This window comes from Trachinotus anak, unplaced genomic scaffold (genome assembly GCF_046630095.1).
Source record: "Trachinotus anak isolate AG129_WGS33_773 ecotype Australia unplaced genomic scaffold, CSIRO_AGI_Tana_v1 ptg000024l, whole genome shotgun sequence".
Taxonomy (NCBI): Eukaryota; Metazoa; Chordata; class Actinopteri; order Carangiformes; family Carangidae; genus Trachinotus; species Trachinotus anak.
The window spans coordinates 6,555,435-6,582,269 of record NW_027273875.1 but is presented as its reverse complement, the minus strand read 5'-3'; the positions used below and the strand labels follow the sequence as shown (position 1 = coordinate 6,582,269).

Here is a 26,835-nt window from a genome sequence, read left to right as displayed (position 1 = left end):
TTTGACCTTTAGATCTTTCCCATCCAATCGTAACGGCACATGGACAATACTCTTCACTTACTGGAAATATTTGGGTTCTCCAAGTCACAAGCTAAGTACTTCATTGTATCATAGACTGTATCTATTGTACATATCTATTCATGAAAGCTTATGAGAAAGTGAAAGAATTTCACTTGAAGCAGTCAATTTATTTTAATTAGAACAATGACGAGTGAAATCTAGTAATCTATCAGCTCACTACTCACTCTTTTACTTTATTATTTTGCACTTGGAAAGTCCTGTATACTGATCTTTGGGCGTCTGGTTTGCAAAAAAAAAGCAAGAACAAAAATATGTTTGAAAGTAAGACTTTATTAACAGCTATAACATAAAAGAAGCTTTACTATGATCATTTTTCACTGGAGAAATACATGAATTGTTAAATTCTTCAGTATTTTAACATTTTACCATCATTTATTTTATTAGTTATTTATACACTTCTTCAACTGTCTGATAAGACAACATGACACAATTTGTACAATGAAGTCATTGTGGACCAACACTTAAAATAGCTTTCATTAGTATGCCATTTCATTTTTACCAGCGCCCTCTGCAGGCTGTTACATCACCAATGACAGGACTTTTTAACACACTGAGCAGTGTCACCTATACATTGGAAATAATTTTAACTTCCTCACTACTAATGAAGTAATAAATACTTCATTAGTAGTGAGGAAGTTAAAATTAGGTTATCTAAGAAACAACACTTAGAGAAACATTTGAAATTTTGTTCAGTGATATATGAATGATCAGTGGAGGAATGACAAATAAGACTTGTGGTCAGTAAAATTCATTCATTTAAATGAGTTCAAATATAATAAGTGTATGCATTCTTTTAAAAAAAAAAAAAGCACATCAGAATTATCAATCTCTTCTGTACATTTTCATCACTAACAAGCCTACAGCTATGGTTTAATTTTATTTCCTCAAATAGCATTTCTAAGAATAATGTTTCCATCCTGGTGTCTTGGTGTCTTTTCTTTTACATTTGTTGAAAGCACACATCGGTATTAAAGAAGAAGATCCAGGCAATGAACTCATATCAATTTTGTGTTTATTGTGCTGTCATTCTCTTCTACCTCCTCCCTCCACAACGCTTCGCTGTCTGTCAGAGGTATGATGGAAGGAAAGGGATGAGAAACTGCGCATCTTGCCATCTCCATTTCATTCACAGAGGATGCTTATTTTGTGCACAAGTTCAGGACATTTGGTGTTGTTTTGTCCCAGTGATGCTGGAGGTTCACACGCAGGCAGGGAGCCATCAACAGAGGCAGATTCAGTATTGCCTCCCAGCAGCTGCCTCTGTTGCCTGCAGCTGTATCAGGAGTCCCACTCATCAAACTTGAAACATTTTCTTTTGGTGTTTTATTGCAAGCTTTGCAGTATTTAAATAATTTTATGGGACAATCTGGCAAAAAAAAAAAAAAAAAAAAATATCTGTCTAATTTTCAAAATACAACAGGACATACACTTGTACATATACATATGATTTAATTGACTTAAGTTTTGATTTATTTTTCCTTCTCCCTCCTTCTTTTTATTGTTCACATGTTCTTACATTTGTTTTACAATCTTAAAATGTTATCATAAATCATAAATTTTACTCAATTGAATTATTATGTACTCCACTTTTATATGGCTCATCTCAAAAAACCCTTGCTGTCAGTGTGTTTTACCAATAATAAAGACAAATACAAAATTTAAATGTAAATTAAAAAAACAAAGACTGAGTGGCTGAATAGTTATTTAATAGTTATTACAATATGACTTAAAGGTGCTTTAAAATATCCATGAATTTTTGGATAGTAACTTCTTAGTCTGCTATTTGATTTTTTCAGTGATTGTAATCTTTATTCATCACAAAACATACATTTTTGAAAGTTGATTACATAGTTAGCTTTTTTTTACTGATAATTTATAATAAATATTTTTAACTGAAGTTCTTTCACTGTAGTATCTTCCATTTCATCTCTGCAAGGTTAAAGGTTGTGAATATTTAAATCTATATTGTTAGATATTTATTTCAAAATCTATAGTCTTATCTGTCAAAACTTAAAAATTAAATCATTAAATAAGCACTATCGAAACTATCATCTTTAGAGGAATATTAATATATGAAAAATAATTGAGTGTATGTGGTATTACCACTTATACTCATTATATACTCTTTAACATTAAACACAAATTCATATAGCTGAGTTACGACTAAAGATCGTCTAAAATGTTAAATGAAACCGAGAAGCAGATTTTACAGATTATTTACTATTTTGTAATTTAGAGCAGATATTATCAGTGAATTACAGAATGAATGTAACCTTGTTCTAACAAACTGAATTGATATTTCAGATTTAACAGACACTTCAGTTGTTCAGGAGGAGGATTGATGGCAGGCATATCTTACAGATGTTTTAAATGATGTGCATGTGTTTATGTGAGTGCACGTGTGTGTGTGTGTGTATGAGGCAAAAGTCTAAATGTGCATGTTTTTAATCAGTCCTGGTCTAACCTCTTGAAGCACAGAAAAATGGCAGAGGCATTAAAAACATAAAAGGGAAAAAGGGCAGTAATGAATTTAGAGGAAAATGGACATTAATGGTATTAGCATTACTCATGTTCCATATAACAAATTATTGGAAATTTGACAAGCACACCAAATTATCTCCTCATGCCTGACGGGAGTGTGGTGAAGTCCTCTCTACCTGCTGAGGAAAGACAATTTCTGCTCATTTTACTATTTTTAACAATAGAACCAACCCATTAAGACAAATTAATGTCATTATCAAGTCTCTATGAAAATGACAAATACCACCGTTTCGAGCAGCTTTAGAGGCTATTGACAATAATGAAATTCGCTGTACAGGTACTGAAAAGAAACACTCCAAGTAATTATTTTCTAGTAGCTTGTTTGTCTGCCATCCGTTCATTTGCTTTCAGCTCAATTATCTGACTCTGTGAGCATGTGGAGGCGCATAGTGCTCTGCGGCCCACAGAGCGAGGGCCCTAATTGGGCAATTACCGTTCTGTTTCGGGGCTTTTAGCTCCAGTGTAGAGTGGAGGGAGACCGCGGTGTGTAAAACCATGAGGACCTTACATGCACAAAAACCACACATATACACTGTTTAAACAAAAACAAAACCCCACGTCCTCTATACACATAACACAGACCTATATGGTGCAGCTTTAGTGCAGCTCGTGCAACAAACACTAAAAACAACAAAAGAGACAGGAGCTACAGGCCAAAACACAGTCATTTCAGTGACACATAATGCAGGTGCAACACTGAATTATGTGTATTGTAACTTTTCAAACATGTGATTATGTCATTGCAGGGTAAGCTATCTCATGTGCATATGCATTCTTCCAGGTTTCCCTTTAAACACCATCTCATCTGAGTAACCAGTGGCTATAAATAGCTGAGAGTACTTACTGTATAACCCTGCTGAGTTTTGGGGGGTGGGCTGAGGTAGCAGGGTTGCAGATGGCGTATAGTGACTACAGGGTCAACAGAAGGTACTACTTCAAAGTGTTGTGCATCATCAGAAAGCTGGAAACTAGAGGATTAATTTTGCAGCAATGCATCTGCTGTTTGCAGTCATTTCAAGTGGAGGTAAAAAGTCAAGGAAGTTTGTGATGGATTCCTCTGTGACCATGTCAATCCTATACAACCTTATGGACGCTAGAGAACAAGAGAGAAACAAATGAAAGGAAAAACCACAATAAATGAGCAGTGAAACAAAACTAACGGGCACTTCCATACAGTTGAGGGTAAGGGGGGTGAGTAAATGGGTTGACGAGTATGAAAATGATGTGAATCATATGCTGTGGGCTTCACAGTCACCAGATCTAAACCCAACTGAATACCTATGGTAGACTTAAGCCCAGTTTGTATGCACTCTCCAGCACCATCATCATCATCAAAATACCTAATGAGAGAATATCTTCTGGGAGAAAATACCATTCATCCCTCCAGTAGTGATCCACAGACACAATGACACATTGTGACTCATACTGGGCAAACACCTTAATAAGTCGACTGCTTTCAGTCTGTCATACACCAGTATGAGCATCTTTGACCTATTCATTGAAAGTGAGATACTTTTCAGTATTGTTTTCAGTGCTTCCAGTAGGATTGGTGCTGCATTTGTTTATTCCTTTGCAAAAACAGTCAAACAGAGCATTGCAGATGGGAAAAATGCATTGCCAGAGCCAGAAAAATGGCCTCAAAAACCAGCCAACGCAACCTGACTACAAGTTGTAAGTTAACTTATAGAAGTAAAAACTCTAAAATATGCATATTTCTTTGACTGACGTAAAAAACATTAGTATCCATGTTGACCAGAAATGATGTTTCCTTGACTGATGCGGCTAACAGGAAAGACAACAATGATCCAACCCGCTCAGACGAGAGATTCTGTAGATTCATTTGTTCATAATTTCAAACATAATCAAGTGGAAAATTAATCAGCAGCTCCTGAGCTGTTTTGGAGGGAAATGGAAAAAAAAAACTTTAACAGATTTCAAGTTCCCTTTATTATAAAATCTTATATATACGCACAAGTATATATATACACTATAAATATGCAGTTTGATAATTGCGTCTTTGCTCCATTTATACAGATGTTGCTGATGTTTGGGATGCAGACGCTCCTGCATCTGAAGTAATGTGCAAAAACAGGAGCTAATTCTAGACTTTAAACCTGTGAAATAAAAGTTGGCAGCCCCTTCTCTTCCCTTCCCTTCCCCTTCCCTTCCCATCTCACCCTCCTCCTCACTAATTTTCATATTATCCCTGCGCTGTGTGCTCTCCCCCTCACTTTAACATTCTGTCACGCGCTCCCCGGATCATGTAGCTTGTGTTAATTAAACCCTCTTTCAGATCATTTTCTTGCTCAAGTGGCCTCAGTGCAGCACCCATTAGGCAGAAAGCTCTGTTATCTGAATTTCCAAATGTAGCTCAACATTTATTAAAGTGAAATTCATCCAGTAATTGCCCGCCTCGGTATGCCCCATGTCTCCCTCTTACCTCCAGGGCCACCTGCTCAGAGACACCTCCAACTATTTACCAGCATGACGCAGGGTAATTAGACCTCTCTGACCCCGTCCACTAAGAGCCCCATAATTGCGTTAATAAAAAAATTAACAGCAGCAGCATGAGGATCATTATGTAAAAATACCCAGTAATGAAGCATTAGCCTTGATTTTATTTGGATTAAAAACAGCTATAGGTATTTAAAGGTTACAGCGTCTGCTAAAACAATATTAGAGGAGAAAGTTTTTTTTCTTTTCACTAAATCCTGTTAGAACTACGGGACATATGGTCATTTTCCTGCATCCGCTCCACACAGCTCCACACAGACGGTAAGAACAACTACAGAACAACAACCCTGAAGTGTCAGTACCTTCCTCAACTCACTTCAGCAGGACATGTCTTCAGCCACACATTTCCATATTTTCCTACAGTTGTTGCTTCCTCTTTCTGCTATACTAACACGCAGGGAGACCTTTTTTTTTTTTTTTTTTTACAAGACCTTGAATGCAACATCAAGCCCAAGCTGAACAGCTCTGACAGCAGATGTAACACATCATATGATAACCCTACCAGGCTCATGTTTTTAACAGCTACAGGTGGAGAAGGCGGAGAATTATATAGTTCTCATCAAAACCTCCAAATAAAGGCAGAGATAAATATAACACACAATACACAATAACTGATTCAAAGTGTTTGGAAGTCAACCCTTCATATCTAACCTCACCTTGCCAATGACATAATATATGAATGGAGCTGAAAGAGGAGGAATGAGAAAGAGACGCAACGGCACTACAGAGTCTGTGAGGAAAAAATGTGAACAGCAGTGAGGCTGAACAATCAAGAAAGTCTGAGGGGTGAAAAGACTTGATTTATAGGCTATAACCACCCCTGATGTTCACTTAAGTTGATAACAAGAATAATATAATTTGAACATGATCCAACTTTGGGTGCTGGATACATTCTTTCCTGAAATGTATCATTTGTGTAGATGCGTTTGCATGTTAAAACAGTTGGGCCAACTCTGTTTCCCTTTTCCAAGCAATGCTTCATCTCCCATGGCTGCAGAAAGTATCTTATCCCTTTAATACCTGAGCTCTTAAAGGGGTGGGTCAGATATTCCAACACATGAAGCCACGGGTTACCAAGTGATAGTGATGCTGAAGCAGCCAGTGGACAAAAATGAATTCTCCTGATGCTGTTGCATCCGGAGAGTGCAACAGCATCAGGAGGAGTCAGAGGATGAAGAGATTCATTCATATTAGATGTGACGATGGAGACCATTCCTGCACTGGAAGAGTCTTTGCAGGGTGCATCTCTAAACACAGTTTGGTTTTCAGTAGCCTGCACTTTATTCTCTAGAGGAAATCTTATCTGCACCACACTTCTTTACAAAAACTTCAAGTGTCAACAGCCCATTTTTTACAATGACTTCATCTAAAGTCCCGTCAGTGCCAAACTGTGCCAGCAGCTTCATGTCCACTCACACCAGTGAAAGTTCGGCATCCCTCAGTTTAGTTGTCATGGACTCAAAAATGTGTTTATTTCCTCTTGTTTTCTTGATAAAAGAATAAAGGAGCGCAATTAGAATAAGTGCTATTTGCTATTCTCATTATATTGTTTATTTTGAGAGCAAACTTTGACTGATATAACAGTGGGTTTATTGATGTATGTATTCAGATGTGTGTTATGTGTCTGGTTATTTCCCTGTGCTCTGATGGATGATGATCTGTTGTGCATTTGAGTTATTTTCTAGAGCTGAAATGAGTGACTATTATTCAACAAATCTATCTATTTTGATAATTATTAATAATTTTAGTGATATTAAAATCAAACACTAAGTTCCAGCTTCTCAAATGGCAGGATTTGATCAGGTCAGACAAAACATTGGAAGATATCACTTTTGATGCCGAGAAGTTCTGATTGACATTTACTCACTTGTTTTTACTTGATTCACCATAACCTAATTTTATTTATTTATTTATTTATCTATTATGTGTGCCTATTTATTTATGTAGTTTTAGGACATTTCACACATTAAACAATTAATCAAGTCGAAAGATTAATTGAAAATAATTTCTAGTGTCAGTTTTTGACTATTTTGTCTTTCATTCATTCATTTATAAATTTATGAGTTGAGACCAGATGGAGTCAAATAATCAATACATCCTGACTTAGTGAGATCTTATCAAGTTTGATGAGGACCATATTAACTTGCTAAATATGCCACTACATGCTTTAAGATAATCATATATACAGTGACATCCTATGGGCAAATAGTGCAACTGCAGTGATTTCAGTTAGACAACGTGCTGACAGCCTGTTAAACTATTAACCTCATAAGTCTGCAATGATGATTTGATCTGCAGAGACTGCTGCCTGAAATGTTACATTGTTAACTGCACTTCTAATCTGTTGTTACCATCTTAGAGCAACAAAAATCACTATAGAGTTCTGTAAAATCTACTGTACCCCAGCATTTCAAGAAGACGAACTGTAGCCAACTTTATCAGAATAAGCCGTTGGTTTACAAGTTTGTTTGTTTGTTTTGTTTTAACAAGCTGTGGTAGAAAGCTCCTCTTTGAATGTGTACTCGCTACATTAAGCTCAGTCTTGACAAGACTAAGCTGCATGTCCTCCTGGTTAAATCCTGTTGTCTGCATGACCATCTAAGCTCCCTCTGGGTTTCTCTCTAAGAGGTTCAGCTGGGACAGGACCAACTTTGACTTGCATTTTATTTAACGTAATGAAATGAAAAATACCTGTAGCTACTGTAAACACATATGGCTGTTTTATTTTAATCCAGATCAATATCAAGAATCACGCCTCACATAAAAGTATTTGTACATAATGATCCTCACGCTTCATTTAACATCAGTCCTGCAGATCAGCACAGGCTGCCCGTGGCTCTCTCACAAACTGCAAACACCTACACTCACCACCTCTCCTATCCCAGAAAGTCATCCTTTATTTAAAAAAAAAAAAAAAGAAAATCTGTACTTTTGTTTCGGCTTTGTGGATAGTTTACAGAGAGAAAAAAAGGGGCTGAATTCAAATATTTTTCCCCAGTGTTGTTTCTCTTATACGCTGTTGTTGTGAAATAAGGAACAATCATGTTGTTGCCCTTTTTGCCCTCACTTTGCACCTTCCTCTCTCATACTCATCATGGTGAGTGGAACCAAGTAGACAGTAAAACAGAGGGAAAGTTCACAAACATCAATTTTTTTTCACCGGTCGCCTGTCAGTTGTATACTAATGATGAAACTATTTTAATAGTTTATAAAACACTTAATGTTCTTGCAGCAGCCTACTTGTGTGCATTCTAGGAACAAGGACAGCACCAATCTACCAAGCGTCCCAAAGTGTGAGACAAAAACTAGTTTTTATGCTCCAAGCCAGAGGAGTAGTCGGCCTGAGGGTCTGAGGGTCCTCTTTAATTTGGCTTTTGATTAGAATGTAATGATTTATGACCATTATATTTAATTTGTTGTTTTAAATGTTTTTATCGTCATTTATCTATCTTAATTTCATCTATATTAGTTATATTATTTCACTTTTATCATTTTTTTATTTTTTATTTTTTGCACTAATCCCAAATTAATTGACAGTTAATAATTGTCCTGCTCTATTATCAACTTGTCACTCACCTGTACAGCACTTTGACTTGCACTAACCTGTATGAAATGTGCAAATAATTTGAATTGACTGACATTTTGTCCAGTCTATCAGTAGGACACGGTGGCTCTGAATATGTTAGGTTTTGTTGTTGTTACGGTTGTTGTTTTAGACAGCTGTGGAAAATGTGTCAAGCTTATCTGTAACATGTCATTAAGTATCAGGTGATGACTGCGTATAAATCAGAGATTACTTTGCTGCAGTAGCAAAGTTGAAAGGCACAAATGATCATCAAGCCCACAAAACCACTAAAATAGCTATAAAGATGAATTATCCAGTATGTTTATACAGAATCACATTTACCATTTGCAACTGGCCTTCTACCCTTGATAACTTTTTATTTCTTACTTTTAATGCCTGAATATTGAAAAAAAACCGAGCTGTCTGCATTTTAAATATTTATCATGATGGGGTTGTCTGCCTTCAGAAAATCACACAAAGTGCCAGCAGCTGAAGGTACGGACAAGATTAATGTGAGATCAATAACAATCAGTTTCTCATTATGTCTGTTGTAAATGTATCTCTCTTTGTTTGTGTCTTTGTTCAGGAACAACACTGTTCTCTGTTCAGCTTCTTTGGTTAAAGGCTTGAATAGAGAGCTGGGCCGTGGCCTCACTCATTACCAACTGGTCCTGTTAGTATTTACAGCATCATGGTGGGTTGACCTCACAGTATTCATAGCTTCACACCTCACACCCATTCACTGTTAGAAAATAAACACGGCTGCACCGGCCCCCCAAAAAGGAACCGTCTCCTCTGAAAAGATACAGAAGGTTTTTGTGGCTTAACACAACTTTTTTGTCGGTTTGTTGCTACAATGCGGGATGCTGCACAAGGAAGCAGAATCCCATCGCTAATGAGGAAATGAGGAACATCGCCTTTCCCATCCTGAATGCTCTTTCGGGCATCTTTTTATTTCTGATCAGTCAACCATGCACAATCATCCACCTGCTACCTCTAAATGATGGACGTTTTGTGTTCAAATTCTTCCTAAAAGAATTTAAATGTGTTTTCAATCATGTGCACTTTGTTCCCGACAACATGGAAAGCACTGGCAGGCCACTGGGGTGCTGGATTGTTGTGTTTGGCAGCCTACAAAAACTCTGCTGTGTAAATAATTTAGTGAGTGTCTTTAACATAAAGCTGCTTTATTGAGCAAAATAAAAGCTTTTAGAATTATACTAAACCAGTCTAGACAACTTGGAAGAGATACACAGCATGAAATAAATGCATCATTTATTTCATGCTGTCTTACAAGTCTTACATTTAAAAAAAAACAAAAATATGTATGCTTTGATTCTCATACACTGCTGAGTCAACAGATAAAGAGAGAATTGGAAAGGAATCTGTGCATCATGTTGAGAATTTTGAGTTTTAAGCTTTGAGCTTTAATGAGAGCAAAAGAAAATCTGACGCTGATCTGAGCTTCAAACCAAACTTCTCTACATGCTTCAACCTGCATTTTCATCCAAACGATGGTGCAAACATGTGAGATGCAGCTCAGTGAGCGGACACCTGTGCTACGAGCAGGTGATGACGCTTTATTTAAAACAGTTGTTTTAAACACTCCACTTCATTGCCTGATGCTGAGGTTAAAGCCACAGAAGAAAGCAAAGATTAGACCCTCTTTATGCTGATCGGCATTAAACATATTAATCTTTTGCTGTTCATTTGACTGTGAAATCTCTGGAATCACCGTTTCTAAAGACCAATGAGTGAAGTTTCTCACTGAACCCGCCTCATGGAAAGTTTACCAACATATGGAGTTTAACCAATGCGACAAAAAAAATTTAAACTCTGTGTTTTAAGATCAACTTTAAATTAATAAATAAGGAATGATAAATGATAAATGATTTTTCCATATTTTGAAACATCTAAGTTAAGCTAACGACAATAGGCTCTTCATTCAAGCCTCTAAAAGGGGCTTTTCCTTTGATGGCCAGGCTGAGAGAAACAATTCTGTCAGACCCCCAGCCTCAGCAAAGGCCTACAAAGGGCCATTTCTGAAAGGACGAGGAGTCCTGAGAAATAATAGAAAAGCAAATGTTGAGAAATGAGAGCTTAGAAGACTAGAAAATTTTATAGAATGTGTAAGGATAGTATTAAATGCAATTCCCAGGAGAGAACATGAAAACAAAGGCCAGCAGAGAGGGGTATCGGCTGAGGTCAAATTGTGTCAACCTGAGTTATGTTCAGATGAGTGCACTGGAGCTGACCTGTGTACCAAGTGTAAGCCTGCACCGGCCTGTTTAAAAAGCCCGCTTTCATTCCAGTTCCTTGATGTCATTATATCTCCAGTGGGCCATGTGCCTTTAGTTGACAGCCTCCTGGTTTGACGACATTATTTTTTCACAGCCACCCATCGGTGAAAGCATCCTGAAATCGGCCGCATTTGTGAAATGGCACATTTGTGATCTGGCAACAAATTAGGCTATTCATAAATTCAGGACAATGACAAGAATTCCAGTATTCAGAGTATAACTTTCAAAAGCCCGCTTCGCTGAAGCAGCACAGGCATAAATGACTGTGACCTCTCAGGGCTTGAAATTGTTTAGATTATTACTACAACTTGTTAATATGATCAAAAAATTAACATTGCATTGAGGTGCTTTATAAAACTGAATTCTCTCAATTACAAAGAGCGTTTTCCATTTGAAGGTGTAGCTCAAACTAATTTTTTGGTCAAGCAAGTGTTAAAAAAAACCCTTCCAGTCTGTACCGAATTTAAACATCAGCGCAGAATTTGAGTGAATGAAAAGGACTTTGCTCAGCAACAGATACATTTTAGATTCATGTTTGTATTAAAACAAACGTCATGGTCCTGCTACTGTTAATAGCACGTCCCTGTAATTACAGCTTCAGCTCAGTCACCTGATCATGGAGACAGCTGATTCATGATACTCGTGTGTTTGAGAAATACATCAAGATTTCAGCACAAATACTGATCAACCACAAAGATATTAGTAGAATAAAATAAAAAAGTAGAGTACTGAGTATTGGAAAACTATATGCCCATACAAGTCATCCTTTGTTATGGTGAATGTAAATTTAAGGGTGCAGTCTTTGTCCTAAGGTGGCCTTAAGCCTAAAGATTCAAGAATGAGTTCTGAGTGTCATCAGTGAATGACAGCATGTACACTGGTCGACTGACAGTGTTGGGGTCTGACTCTTAAACATATTTACTGTGTATATCCTTTAGGTTGAAATGAAACACAGTTCACAAATCATCACAACTAAGTCTAAAAGGATTCTTGGACAAAAGAGACTAAATATAAAGAGTATAAATAAGACTATATGGTAAAAGAAGTAAAAAGAAAACTATACTATTACCATTGCAGGTTTCTGAACAATAAGAGAACACTACAGTAAAGTAAATCAGTTCTTACAAGAATCTAAGAAGTGACTGCATAAAAAAAGAGAAACCTTTCCACCTGGTAATGATGCACATTTGGTTTAGTTAGATATCCACCTTGTGGTAAGAAAGTAGTACTGCATCTTTCACTGTTTCAATGAGGCTGCAAGTGTCAGTATGTTGATCAGTTTTGCAATAACTTCATCACTCTAACAGATTATATATTATTAGAGTTGGAGACCTGCTGCGACTATTTATTATTGGTAAATATTACCAACAAAACATGTAATTTGGTAAATAGGTGTTACACATCAGAGGAGCAGAGACTCACACAGCATTAAAAACAAATTTAAGTAGACAGTCCCTTAGTTTGATGTGTATCAGTTAATTATTTGTCAGATTTGCTTTGGTGCTGTTTTTATTGGCGCCGTTTAGAATTAGTGAGCCACAACACGCCTGTGAACGTTGTGATTACTATTGTCTTTGGCTACAAAAAGCCTTGAGGTGTTGCTTCTAGCGGGGAAACATTTAATTTAGGACTGCTCCGCATTAAAATTTTGGCTCTAGAGCTCAGGAAACAAATGATTTCACACGCAGTCTGAAAATAGGAGAAGCTGCTCTAGATTCCTTAAGTTGACATTTTGATCGGATGATGTGAATACAGCTAACATTTACCTGGCCGGAGCAATCAATCAAATAAAGTTGCCTACTCATTTTCTCCTCTTTATATCTCTATTTGAATTGAAGTACTTGAAAATCTTCACGGCCTCACGTGAGATCTGCACCGATGATGGACGTTTTGTTTTTTTTTTCCTTCTTCTTCTTTTTTCAGGCTGCACTTCATGGCCTCGTCTTTTTTGCACAGATATCGTCCTTTCTTCCTGCCACCCAACACACACGATGAGATTCCTCAGCGCACACAGTCACACAGGCTTTTAGACACTCATTAGCCCCTACTAATACAATAAGTGTCACCTTCCATTACATGGTGTGGGGCTGGATATCAGGATTGGAAACCCACCAAATCTCCTCACAAGGGGCACTACCCCCTCATGCACGGCATTGTCTTTCAACTACAATGTCGAATTGTTTTCTCTTTGCTCTTTCACCACAATATAAAATATAAATGTATCCATTAAATATAGATAAATGTGAATGCTTTGAGTTTTCTCTGGCATGCAACCCGTATTACAGACTATCTTTGAAGGTATAACTGAAATGACACATTCCTTCATCGTGTGGATCTTCGTGTTAACTTTGGGGTTTGTTTCAGAGCAGGCAGCTGTTTACAGATCCACCACACCCCGCCCTATTCAAGCCTGTTGTCTCGCATATGAACAGCACATGCAGAGTTGTGAAAAATCTTAATTAAGACTCCTAATTCTCCGTGCTGTCGCCCGACGAAGACTGTGTGCTCACGTGAAGCTCTGCTGAACACAGCATGAGGGTAGATGTTGGTCGGATAGGGACTGTTGTGTTGTTTGCTTTCAGATATAATCTTTAAATGTAAAACCGGTTTAAATCGGTAAAGCTAGTATTTTATTTTCTACACAGATATTTGACTCTGAGTAATATTATGTTGGTTTCTACAAACTCTACATGTAAAGGTCTGTTTCAGAGCAGCTCAAATTGTGTTTTTTTTTCCTTTTTAAGAAAATACAGATTGTGAGTATATGTGATGATAGCTTATTTTCCGATTTTTAGCTTGTTGTGATGAATTTCTCGAAAAAAACCAAACAGGATCTTTCACTTATTCAGTTCTCAGCTTTGCAAAGAGCTGGTTTGTTCACAGTGTACATGCACATGTTAATTAATCTTCCCTGTTATGCAGAGAAGCTACAGTATGCTGTACATCAGCACACGCAGATAAAAATATGAAGTGACAAGTGTTTGCCACTGTAAAGGTGATTTCAGCCTGGGGTTTTATATGCAGCCCTTTGGTCCCGAGGCTTCTCCCTCTGAGCGGTGGCAAAGGGCATGTGGTCCTCTGCATGCAGCAGATGCCCCCAAGAAGACTCGCGACAGATGAGTCGAAAATGAGCGTGACATGTGTTAAACAGGCGAAGCCCCACAACACTGACATTTGACAAGATGATGGGCGTAGGCAATCATTATTGTCTCCACTTAAGCAAGCAGTAAATATTCAGTGCAGAATGCTTTGAAAGCAAAAGCCATAATACAAATCAGCCTGAACAGATTTTCATTAATGGCTGAGGTGTCTGGAGAGACTGAGCACAACAGACCGGCAAAGGGAGACCTGGCTTCTGAACGTGCAAACTGTGGGTTAATATTTAAGATTTCAAGACAAGACTTAATCTAATGTTAAATGTATTTTTAAGAATAACTCTAAAGTTGAAGTTGCAGGTGTCAGAGTCTATGGGTTCTTTCCTCAGCCACTTGTACTTGTCCCCACACCCTAACAGACCTTCGACCTCAGTCCTTCCTGCCTGACAAAGGTGCCAATGATGGTGAGTCAGGCATGGGGAGGAACATGCCAAGGAGGTGCCCCCCTCCTCCCCTCCCCCCTTCCCTCCCCTCTACCCAACCTCCAGAACCATTTGGACCACAGGGAATGGGTTAATCACATTAGAGGCCCAGAAGAGAGATGGGAAGTAGACAGTACCGTGACAGCCGGGGTAGCACTGGCACGACTAATCCCGTTAGGCCAAGGAAAAAGGGGGACGCCATCGCGCCTACAAGGCTGAGAAAGAAAAAAACATTTTCCCAGGAATGAGTTCACCTGTATGGTAACACAGAGAAGTTGGTCTGTTGATGCCTATTAGAAGAAACAATTGCACTTGGCACATACAAATGTTTTTTTTCATGCTGGGCACCACTTTATTGTCAGTGCCTGAAAAAAAATCAGCAGCAGACAGTGGCATTGCATGAGATCCTCTTTCATGCCACGGTGAAGCAGCCCCTTTCAACCCAGTGCTATCAGTCTCCCAAACAGTGAGAAGATGGGGAGGGGTGCTGTAAGAAGGATAGAGCTTACTTCATCTGCCATTGTAAGTGCACCCGAGTTCAACCTTAATGTAAACCTTTGCAGGCAGGATATGAATAGGATGCTCTCTATAAAAATATATCCTGCTGGGTAATCCGGCAGATGGCCACAGCAGCGGACACTACAAGCGCGGCTGGCCACTGCGGGGATAACGGAGAACGTCCGATCAGCAGCCACTCTCCAGCCTGGGAGATGTGGAATCAAGATTCTTAACTCCCCCTGGCAACGCTGGGAAACAGAGCCGTCAGTTTAGATCCATCAAGTTTCTACTTAATCTCGCCCACCATTTTTTTCTCTCCATTTTCTCTTTTTTGTATCTTCCCCTTTTGTTGTGGGGATTAAGCCAAGTGGTAAAACAGTGATTTAATGATCTTTCCATGGCTATATGCACCACTTAAACCATGAGACAAACAAGCTGAGGCATTCTAAGAGTCACCCCCTCTAAAGGCGGCTGCTCAGGAACTGTGAGGCTTTTGATACAGCATTAAGCTCCGGCTGATTATTTTTCCCACTGTCGTGTGATGTGCTGCACTTTGCTATGGGAAAATTTAAGGTTTTGTGTTTTGTAAAGACCCATTGTAAACAAGAGGAGAAGAAAACAGTTGGATAATCACTTTGTGATAGCTTTATAATGATGAGGTAAGGTAAATTTTAATGATTTGTTAATGCAGAAAATAGTTCGTAACTGCTACTGTACACAATCGTTTGAAAATTAGATATAAACTACAACTGCTTTTAGAGCCACTGATGAAATTCACTTATCAACAAACAACCAAACAAACCCAAATGATAGATGTGGAATCTTCACGAGTATCTATAAATTATTCAGGCCTTTCAAAAGTTGATCTTTTACCTGGGGTTGCCTCAGCTCAGGCGAAGAGTTGCACTCAACAGGTAACTCAAGCGCTGCTCCTCAACTTCCTCTTCATCGTTCTCAGAGTTGATCAGCAGCAGGATCTAATCAATAAATGAAATACATTAATTTAAACATATTTCTCTCTGTGCAAGACTCATCATTCATTCCTCATTTCTTGATCATTTTTCCGCAAACAGTTATAAAAAGTCAATAAAGTGCAGACATCACATACGCTGATCGAGCAGCCCCAGTAAAAATTGAATACACAGTGGTAGGAATATGAATCCTGTTGTCTGCAGATCAAGACAGATTACAAATCTCTTGAGCGATAGATTTTGAAATTCTTAAAATCAACTAAAAGAACAGATATTTTCACCCACAGATTAACAGCTCATTCACTTGTGATACCAACAATAACCAACAGATGGCACCAAGTGAAAAGTGAAAGTGAATAGGCATCAGGGGACATCATTACATATTGTACACATGTATGGAAAAAATGTGATTTCATTTCTTAAACTTGTTGAAAATTAAAGCACTATAGGTTTGCCATCTAAAAGGTTACAGATGAATTGACAAGTTAGAGCAGTATGTTATTTTCCCCCTAATTTCCCTTTTCAGTTAACTTTAAAAGGGGCAGTCTGGCAATTTAGTATTTCACTTCCATAAAGTTGGGGGGGGGTCACAAAAAAAAAACTTCACGTGTAAAATTGGAGCGACTCTTTAATACTAGAATTACTGCCTTGTGGTCATACACCCCCCCCAACCAGCCAAGTTGCAGGAAATACGGTCACAATCGCCTCTTCCTGAGAGACAAAACATGTTTTGTGAGGTCAGAGTGACTTTGACCTTTGGCCACCACAATCTCATCAGTTCATCCTTGAGTCCAATGTTTGTGCCAAATTTAAAGAAAAGAATGGGATGGACGGAAATATAAACAGATGGACAGACAACCCGAAAACATGATGCCCTGGTGCCCCCGGTGCCTTCAGCCCTGGCTGTCACTGGTGCAGAGGCATAAAAACAGTGGTACAGTGTTACAGAGACTTAACTCTAAAGTCTCCATAGAGTTTCCAACACACTGAATGAAGCATTGAAATGTTTTGTGACTCTGCCAGGATCCTGATACACTTCTTTACCTGTGGTTGCTTGGCTGATCATTCTGCTACTTCACATTTATCTTAATCAAATCATATGATCAAATGTACCTTAGCATTTCATGAGCACCAGGTTCATTTTATTGAAAGCTGTAGTCACAACTGGGTGGAGAAAATGAGCCTTGAACTACAATAATGTGCCCTTTTAAAGACTTTCTGTTGATGTGGTCAGACAGTGTTGAAAAAGATAACAATTCTGACTTCAAATAAGATGAGACAACTAAACAGAGGAGGGGGAACTAAATGTTAAATCATACACTGATGCTCACAACACAGTGTGCGTACGTGCGCGCGCGCGCGCGTGTGTGTGTGTGTGTGTGTGTGTGTGTGTGTCTGGGTGGGTGGTACTCACTCTCACTGGGTAATAACTGGCAAGGCATTGGCAGTGATCAATAAAGAGCAGGACTAGAAAGGCATAATAGGAGGACAAATATCAAGGGAGAGGCAGTCTGGGTGTCAGTGTGTAATGGATGATGGAGGTGTTAGTGTTTGGGTCGGTGTGAGCAGTAAGTGGGTAAGCTGGTGGTTGGCTACATTGTGTGGAACCGGCAGGGTTAATGATGGCGATAATGGGGAGGGTAAGTACTGTATTGGGGTTAATACTTCTGAGCTGGCCAAGAGATTATGGCACTGTCTACAATGTGGAAGACCCCTCAGTGAAATGCTTTTAAATTACACATTAAAAAGCCGGACCGAAAAAAATCTTGGATGCTTATTTAAAAAATGTGGTGGGGATTATGAACAACAGCTTCTTCAGCATGAATCTGGTAAATTCCTTAATTATCTGACAGACAATCCGACGGGCCTTGATTCGTTATTTACAAGACTCTGAAGTTTTGATTTGTTGAAAGTGTCTGGTATTGTGATGTTGCCGCTTACCCTGTATCTGTATTTTCCTCACTGTACCATTGTTTTCTGGTCAGTCGAATCTATTAAACCTTGTGCATTATGTTTAAATACACTAATTTATTTTTTATGTGGCATTTCTTCTTAATTTTTTTGACAATACATGTTGTGTGTCTTCAATGAATCAGTTTTGTGCCAATAATTATGAATTATAGTGTAATTGTTTTCTGTCGTGTCAGCCATTTGCCTGCTTCAGACAATGCAGCTTTAGAGCCACAGTATGATTCAATGTGTGAGACTCTACTGTTTCTTTCCCTGAATTTACTGTCGGCCTGCCATCCTGCACCTGCATTAATATAGGATGGGATATACAGTACGTCCCACTAACCTTCTGCACCCTGATTAAAAACACAAGATAGAAATGGCAATAGAAACTCATCTCCGGTTTTGTCTCCTCTCCATTGCTCCCTGTCACTTTTAGGACTGATTTAATAGCCTCTGAAATACAAGACTTTACATGGTCCGGCCTTTCTGTACTAGTATAACACTTTAGTTGTTTTGTTGCTGAGAGCAAAACGATTGATACCTCTCTCATGCCTATATGCTAGATAGGAAGCTAGCACCAGGAAGCAGTTAGCTTAGCACAAAGGATAAAAACAAAAATAAATTTTCCAGCAGCCCTAAAGCTCAATAATTAATACAATGTTTTGTTTATTTAACCACGCAAAAACAAACATTTAAAAATGACATGTGGTTTTATGAGGGTTAAATGAGGTGGACATGAAGTTACTTTGTGGAGTCTCTAATCTGAAAACAAGACTCCAGCTGTTTTATTTGCCTTTATGCTAAGCTAACAGCTTCCTACACTCATAATGATCTCATTTAACTCTCAGCAAGAAAACCAATAAGTGTATTTCCTCAAAAGTCAAAATGTTCCACATTTAAACTTAAACATTTTGATTTTATAACTTTGATTCAGTGGATATTGTGATATATATTGTCCCCCCTGTCTTTATCTTGCTCTTTCCTCTTTTCTCCTGAAGGGTTGCATTCTTTTGTAATATTCACACTTGGTACTCATGAAAAAAAAAAGAGGAGTTAACTTGTCCTTTAAACCCATCATGAGTTTTAGAGTCATGACGTGCTACTTATCAAGATTTAAGCCCCATATCTGGGTTACACTACTCCCACCCACAATCCAGATGATGCCATCTGTGAGAAAAGAGCAGTGTGTGTGTGTGTGTGTGTTTGTGTGTGTGTGCGCGTGTGTGTAATCCAGGTCGTCCCCAGTGAGTGGTAATAGACCGACTGAGACAGACATGCTGCTATTTATGCAAAAATGCACACACACACATTTTTGAGGAATCATCAGTGCATGGAAGAAATTAAAAGGATGATGAACAAGGTGTACTTATTGACCGAAGAAGAACGTTTTGATTTAATTTTAGTGCTGAAACTTTTATCGTTTTGCAGGAAATTAAGCAAGAAATGTGTTATTGTCACTAAAAAAAGCTAAACATTTAGTGTTTACTGCTTCTCCATACATGAGGATTTGCTTTTTTCTGTTCTATATCTATACTGTAAATTGAATATTTTTCAGTTTTGGACTCATGACCAAAAGAGAGCCCAAAACAAGTCATTTTAAGACTTCACATTGGGCTGTGTGATGAGCATGTCCACTATTCTTTGCGATTAATCGAGAAGAACAGGCCCTAATCATCAAATTAATCAATAATGAAAGCATTCATTGGTTGCATCCTTGATTTGATTAGCTGTTACTATTAATAATTAGAAATTGACATGGTTCACAGAAGGCAGCTAATGACTTATAGTCCATGCAAACAGGACTAACACATCCTGAAATGAAACACTGGCATGACGACTGTGATTGGACAAGAGGAGTAAATCTGCTGACCAAATCCCCTCATGGCCCAAGCTGTGATTTGAGACCAGAGAGATTTGTTTCCAGAGTCAATTCTGCCCCTCAGAGATGACTACTGTCACTGCCCAACACAGGACTGCAGCAGGCCAACAGAGAGTTTGTTTAATTCGGATCTGACAGCCTGGACTCGACTGTCACCGCTCCTTCCCAGCGTACTGATGTGAAAATACAAAAACGTACATTGGAACCAAGGAAGAAGCACACCCAACGGCAACTTCATGGTAGGAAAAATATGCAGCAGTGTTTTTAAGCATCTACTGGTACAGCTGACATATTGTGTTTTGTGTATTGTATTAGTATTGAAGAAGTTACTTGCTGTTAAAGGACTGAGGTGCTGCCCTAAAGACAAAACAGATTTTTTTTCTGTGCTGACAAATAATAAATTCATACACTCAAATAAGGCTTACTTGTGCACATCTCTGATTTTCTTTTTTATAAGTGCTTATTTGTCAGTCATTTTACTGTTTTCTCAACAAACTTTTTGTTGTGTTAATACCGTCACATTAAAGAATAGGTTCATAATTTTTTTAATTCCATTTTAAAACAACTTTGAAAGGGTTGTATGGTCACTGTAATTGTTCCTCCTGTCTACACTTTGTGCAAATACATCCAGCCCTTTTTTTCAAGTTAAAATCCATAGTGATTGTTCTGCAAAAATTAGTAATTAAGTTCATCTGAAGCTAATAGGAGGCTTCAGCAGCTGAGTCCAAAACCCAGACATTTACATTTTAATATATGACAAAGAGCAAGCAGCAAATCCTGTCATCTGAGAAACTAGAACTTGAGAATGCGTTGAATTATTTAATGGATTATCAAAATAGTTGCAGATCACTTTTCTGTTGATCAACTCATCACATAACTGACTACTCGTTTCAGCTGTACAAGTGAGTATATTCCATGTTAGTTTCATAAATTCCTCTTTGAGCTCCAAGAGACAACGTTTCCTTGTTGAACCTCCGCAGAATGACAGTAATACAAAGTGGGAATTTGGTGATAAAAACATACTCCATTCCTTTTTAGACAGCTGATCCTTTTAATTTCACATGTCGAGCTTCAGGCTTTGGCTGTATGTACTGTATTTCTCAGGTACTTGTTTTGCTTGTAACCAGAAGCACAATAACAAACCGAGTACAGAACAAATGACACTAACACACTAAGACAGGTGAAAACTGTCTGTCGTGGTACGCTGATGAGTCGGCCAAACAATGTCAACTTACTGCTTTTCTAGAAACCAAAGAATGAACCACTGAATTTGTGGATTCATACCCTGGTCTATACAAGATATGTATTTGTTAAAAGTACTAGAACGTGAGCTTCATTTTGTTGTTCCAGCTGCAAACATCGAATTTCTCTCTGAATTGTTTGCCTGTGAGCGTCAAATCTGAAAATGGTGGTAGTTATTGTAAGTTGATCCTCTTATTGTTACTGGTGTGCTGGCTCATTCCCTACTTATAATTACTGCCTCTCTCTCAATCCCTTGCTTCAAGTCCATTTGATAACACAGTGCAAAGTGACTTGTGAATTCACTTTAAAATTGCCCTCTTTTAACACAATAAGTTTGCTGAATAAAACAGCTGTTGTTAAAAAAAAAAAAACCCCATAATACACAATAGGTGTACCACTTTGACAGCTGGTGGTAAAGTGTGACATTCAATAGCAAATGGCCCAATATACAAGAGCAGCAAATATAACAAAATCATGAAAAGGTTTCCTTTTGATTTTGATCACATCCATTACGCACTTTTTAAACTTTTTAAACTAAGAACCTTAGGCCTACCAATACCTACTTAAATGTTAAATATAGTATAGATAAAACAAACAATTGACATTCTTTTAAATATACTATCTATTAGTATTCATCTTTATCTGACACCTGTGAAATTAACTTACAGAAAGTACAGTAATACTGGAATATATTCTAGTTATTTGTAAGAAAATCAGTGACAGTACAGTACTGCATTAACCTGGGATATGCTTGATGTACAGGTTAGTGTAAGCTACACATTTAGACGCCATGCTTGATTACCACTGATGTTGCCTTATGAATATGGATTACTGTGCTGGTAGTTGTATCCTGCATCTTGTTGCAGAGTGCAGTGAGTTGACAGCGCTGTCCTCTGTCTCCCAGCAGGTACCAAGGCCGAGATGTGAGAAGGGGTCATGCCTCTGGTCAAGAGAAACATTGAGCCTCGACACCTGTGCCACAGTACAGTGCCTGATGGAGTTGGCAACGAGCTGGAATGCGTAACCAACAACACGCTGTCGGCCATCATCCGCCAGCTCAGCAGTCTGAGTAAGATCACGGTCGCTTATATTCGGGATGTTTGTATCCTCGCATGTTGAGATTTTTCTGTCAATTTCCCAGTAACTGTCACTACTAATGTAAGACTGAATTTACCGAATGGTCCCTGTCCTATTTCTTAACTTGTTTAACATGCGGCATCATGTCAACTAATGCTTCGGGAGATTTGCGCAAGCACAAAACAAAAAACCCAGCACCAGTTTTTTGTTCACCATAAGTTATGGAATAAACACAGCAGCCGATCAGAATGTGCGTGGGCTTTCAGATGATTTGAACACGACATATTGACTTACATCTACTTTGCATTAGGAGTGCTTACATTTTCTTAATCCTTCAAAAGGTGATTATCTGAACAACAATCAAATATCCCAGTGTCACGTCACTGGTAGGCTTTTAACAAGCCATGGAGCACTTAAAAAACAAACCAATTATCCCCCAAGTTTCAGAGTTAGTGTACATCATTATCTGTCATTGTAGTCAGTATTAACATCTTTTCATTATATACTCTAACCAGCCAATTTGTACAGAAGCAGGGTGGTTTAAAGTGTTTGTTTAATGTGACAATGTCTGTATAAGCATTTTTGTTGTGTAGGTATTACAGTTGAAATATCTCTGAAATATCAGAGACAGAGAGAAAAATGGAGAGGGTGAGACTATTTTTGGAAGCAAATTTACTCCTGGACATCTGGCCCATGGATACTCTGATTAGTGTGTGTGTGTGTGTGTGTGTGTGTGTGTGTGTGTGCGCGTGCATACGTGCGTATGGATTTAGTGAAGTTACAGGAGCTTAGAGCTTACCATGAGGCTTTGTATCGCAGGCAGATAAGATGGAGAGTGAGTGGGCGGAGACACAAACACACGCAGTCTAATGAGAGCTTCCACATTAAGTGGATCTGAGCCGTTTGACGTGGGCCATTCATGCTGTTATGTGCGGGGACCAAACACTTAATGCTAGTGTATAATCCAGATAAATGTAATGGCTTCAGAAATGCACGAATAAAGAATCTCCACGTTATGAGATAGTTGAGTATTTATATGCAAAAATGTACAGTTATATACATAAAGTTGTTGTTTTGCACTCAGACAATAAGGCTCCACTTTATTAGAAAACACTAGACACGTGTCTAAAATTAGTATAATGAAACGCTACATGTGAAAACTGATCTTGTGTTTTCCTCCTCTGTTTATTTTAATATTTCCTGTGTAATGCAATATGCTACTATTCTTTTTTTACCTTAGAAGTTTGAAACATACTTATTAACAGCTCTGTTTCTTCCTTCCTCTCCTTTTTTATTTCTACTTTTTGCAGGCAAACATGCAGAAAATGTGTTTGGGGAGCTTTTCAATGAAGCTAACACCTTTTATGTGCGTGCAAACTCTCTCCAGGACCGTATCGACCGCTTGGCCGTCAAGGTCACCCAGCTGGACTCCAGCGTGGAGGAGGGTGAGTTCACTGGAAATCCTCTCCCTCTTGATTTAATATCTTATTTTCTGCCCTGTCATTCATTCTCCCGTGCTTCATATTAAACTTAAAACCTCTGCCCTGCTGTTTTGCAGTCTCTCTTCAGGACATAAACATGAGGAAGGCATTCAAAAGCTCTGCTTGCCAGGATCAGCAGGTTTTGTCCAAAGGCAGCACGCCGAACTCGGTGGCTGACATGTACAACAGCAGTGACAGGCCTCCTCCCCTCAGCACCCTCACTGCCTACAGGTACTGCATGTAATGTAAGAAGTGATCAGGTTTCATGTTCAGTTGATTTCATGTGGAGAATTGTTTTTCTTTTTAAAATACAGAGAGGATTCCACTGACGCGATGAAATTCTACTCAGACCCATCGTACTTTTTCGACTTGTGGAAGGAGAGAATGCTTCAGGACACAGAGGACAAGAGGAAAGAAAGAAGGAGGCAAAGGGTGAGCGCACACTTTGCCCACTTATTTGCTTTTATGCATTTATTTAGCAAATAGTTTTTCATTCTCACGTTCATGTTCCCTCCATCCACCTCCCCCAGGAGCAGAAGCGGTGTGTGGAGAGCAGCGCCCTTCAACGTGAGGTGAAGAAGGTGAGAAAGGCTCGAAACCGTAGGCAAGAGTGGAACATGATGGCATTTGATAAAGAGCTTCGCCCAGACCACCGCCATCCCCAGACTCTCCGGAGAGGGGCATCATCTGAGGGCTCCCTCTCCCCAGATGGCAGGTTAGTGCTGTTTGTTTTGGCCTTCTTTTTATATTCTCAAGAAAATCAGGAACAGTGTGTTCACAAAGAAAAATATTAGGATAATATATATAAACTCCAAAAACAAAATATCACAAGGTATGTCTTTGTCCATTCATTTTCTGTCACTCCTTACTTTTAAATATCTAAAAAAGGCTACATTTATCTTTAAGGCTCACTTTTAAAAAGATTGCACAACTGTATTACATGCGGAAGTATGACACTCAACACAAAATGTAGATTTCTGAAAACATTGGCAAAAATTTAAGGGAAAGAAAATAAAGGGGAAAAAAGCAAAAAAGAACAGAATCTAAACAGGACTTTAGAGCCCATTTTCACGAAAAGCATCTAGTAACTCAAATAGCCAGCAATATCTCTGTTGTATAGCTTCAGTTTTGATTTGCAAAAAGAAATCCACCATCTGGATATGTGTAGGCATCCGCATGAGAAACACTCTGTCTTTCATTGTTTACCCAGGCCTGACCTCCCTGACTACCCCGTCCCTCCACTGCCTGCCCACGCCGCTTGTAACTATGCCAAGTCTCGTGATTACGTCCCTGGGAACGCACACCCCTCACCACCTGTGGAGCATGAATACCACAGCATTGACGTCAACTACAAGAGAGTAACCTATGCCACTGCAGAGTCTCACACTGCAGACCGAATGAACGGTTCAATACGTCCACCTGCAGATTACAAGTATGTTTGTTTGTTTTATTTGCATAATCAGAGAAAGAATTCAACACGATATCACTTTCTCAACATAATCCTCTTTCTTTCGCTGTCGACCAGTTGTGCCCCTCCACCTCCTGCCCAGGGCCCCCCCATCCCGTCTGCACAAACAGCCTTTGGTTTTCCTCTGGGTGCACTACCACCAACACCACATAATGGAGTTTCGCATGTAGGCCCAGGCTACACGCTCCCACCTGTGCCTCCTCCCGGACCTCGCATGGTCCCTCCTCCCCCAGGTCCACCACCTCCACCTCTCCCTCCCCCACCTGCACCCTCACACCTACCAGGACACGGTGAAGGCAGCAGAGCTGAGACTAAACCTGTGAGAGATGCGAGAAGTGACCTGCTGTCCGCCATCCGCATGGGTGAGTCGGGTTATCTGCGCGGTCAGACGCATTATTTGGCCATTACTTCTGTTGGCCAGCTAGAGCTACTATATCCTGTTTTGTCCACAAAACAACCCTGTCCACGTCAGGTGTACAATATGCGATCTTATTTTGATATAGTATATCTGTGCCCTCATTAGGCATCCAGCTGAAGAAAGTCCAAGAGCAGCAGGAGCAGCAGAACAAGCGGCAGCCAGTGGGGTACGATGTGGCCACCATCCTGTCCAGACGCATTGCTGTGGAGTACAGTGACTCCGATGATGACTCCGAGCTGGATGGAAACGAGTGGTCAGACTGACCGAGCACAAGGTGTAGCATGCGGTGAAAGTTCAGCTTTTTTTGGATCTTCAGTGCAAATGAAGCAAAATTGTCAATCACTCTTTGGCTCCATCTTGTGGACTCTACACACCGAGTCACTGCTGCCAGAGTACTATTAATTCCGTCTTGTGCTATTAATACTGTGCTGTCACATTAATTTTTCATCAGGAAAACTTATAAATGAGCAGCTGGTATATGGTTTTCAAAACCAGATTAATCATATTATAAATTAATGTTTAGTTTTCTACCACTGATGAAATGCGAGCCAGCATTAAAGTTAACAGTAACCCCTGTGCTTTTCCAGCTAAGTCAAAATGTATTTGGAAAAAGGCCTATTATTTATGAATAAATGTACCATTATAAAATAAAACTTGGTATTTATTTTAATCGTTTTATGAAATTACGTATTCCTGATAAATTCTCAGACTAATTGTACCCCTCCCTATATTATTTGAGTGTTTCATGAATAATTCGAATAGATATATTGTCATTTCTACCTCAATTTGTGACATTACACTGTCCCACGGTATGTGTGTTAGGAAATTATATTTTTGTTCTGTCATTAAATTGTTTTTTGTCATGTGTCTTTAACATTTTTGACATGCAGTTATTATTAGTAGTAATTTTTGGGATTGGACTGAGAATCATGTTGGTAGTGTCTCTTCCTTTACCATCTTTTGTTCCTCCTCCTCATCTTCATTTTTAGCTTAAACTCTTAGATCCTGAGCACCATAAATCCTCTAGCAGCTACGGTCAGGCCAGGATTAAAAATGCAGAGGTCCCTGGGCACAAAATCTTGGAAACCCCCCTCAAAACACTCCGAATACAGGTTTTAAAATATAGGTTTTCAGCAGAGGCTACTATCTGTTGGAAACACCCGTAGTTTATAGAGGACTTACACTGACAGTCAACAGCCTATGATCACGAACTGAAAGACAATATCAACACCTATAGATATATTCTATCATACAGGATTTACACCACATG

At 38.9% G+C, this 26,835-nt stretch overlaps 1 protein-coding gene across 1 annotated transcript; it reads left to right on the top strand.

Moving 5' to 3' along the window:
- The first annotated feature begins 19,922 nt into the window (after positions 1-19,922).
- Positions 19,923-26,430, top strand: LOC139608018 (actin-binding protein WASF3-like). The gene is made up of 9 exons (XM_071461435.1): positions 19,923-20,118; positions 22,026-22,190; positions 23,509-23,643; positions 23,757-23,910; positions 23,994-24,111; positions 24,210-24,394; positions 24,890-25,111; positions 25,205-25,509; positions 25,671-26,430. Exons 2-9 carry the CDS (start codon positions 22,058-22,060, stop codon positions 25,826-25,828), a joined length of 1,410 nt encoding a protein of 469 aa, XP_071317536.1. The 5' UTR covers positions 19,923-20,118; positions 22,026-22,057; the 3' UTR covers positions 25,829-26,430.
- Positions 26,431-26,835: the final 405 nt, after the last annotated feature.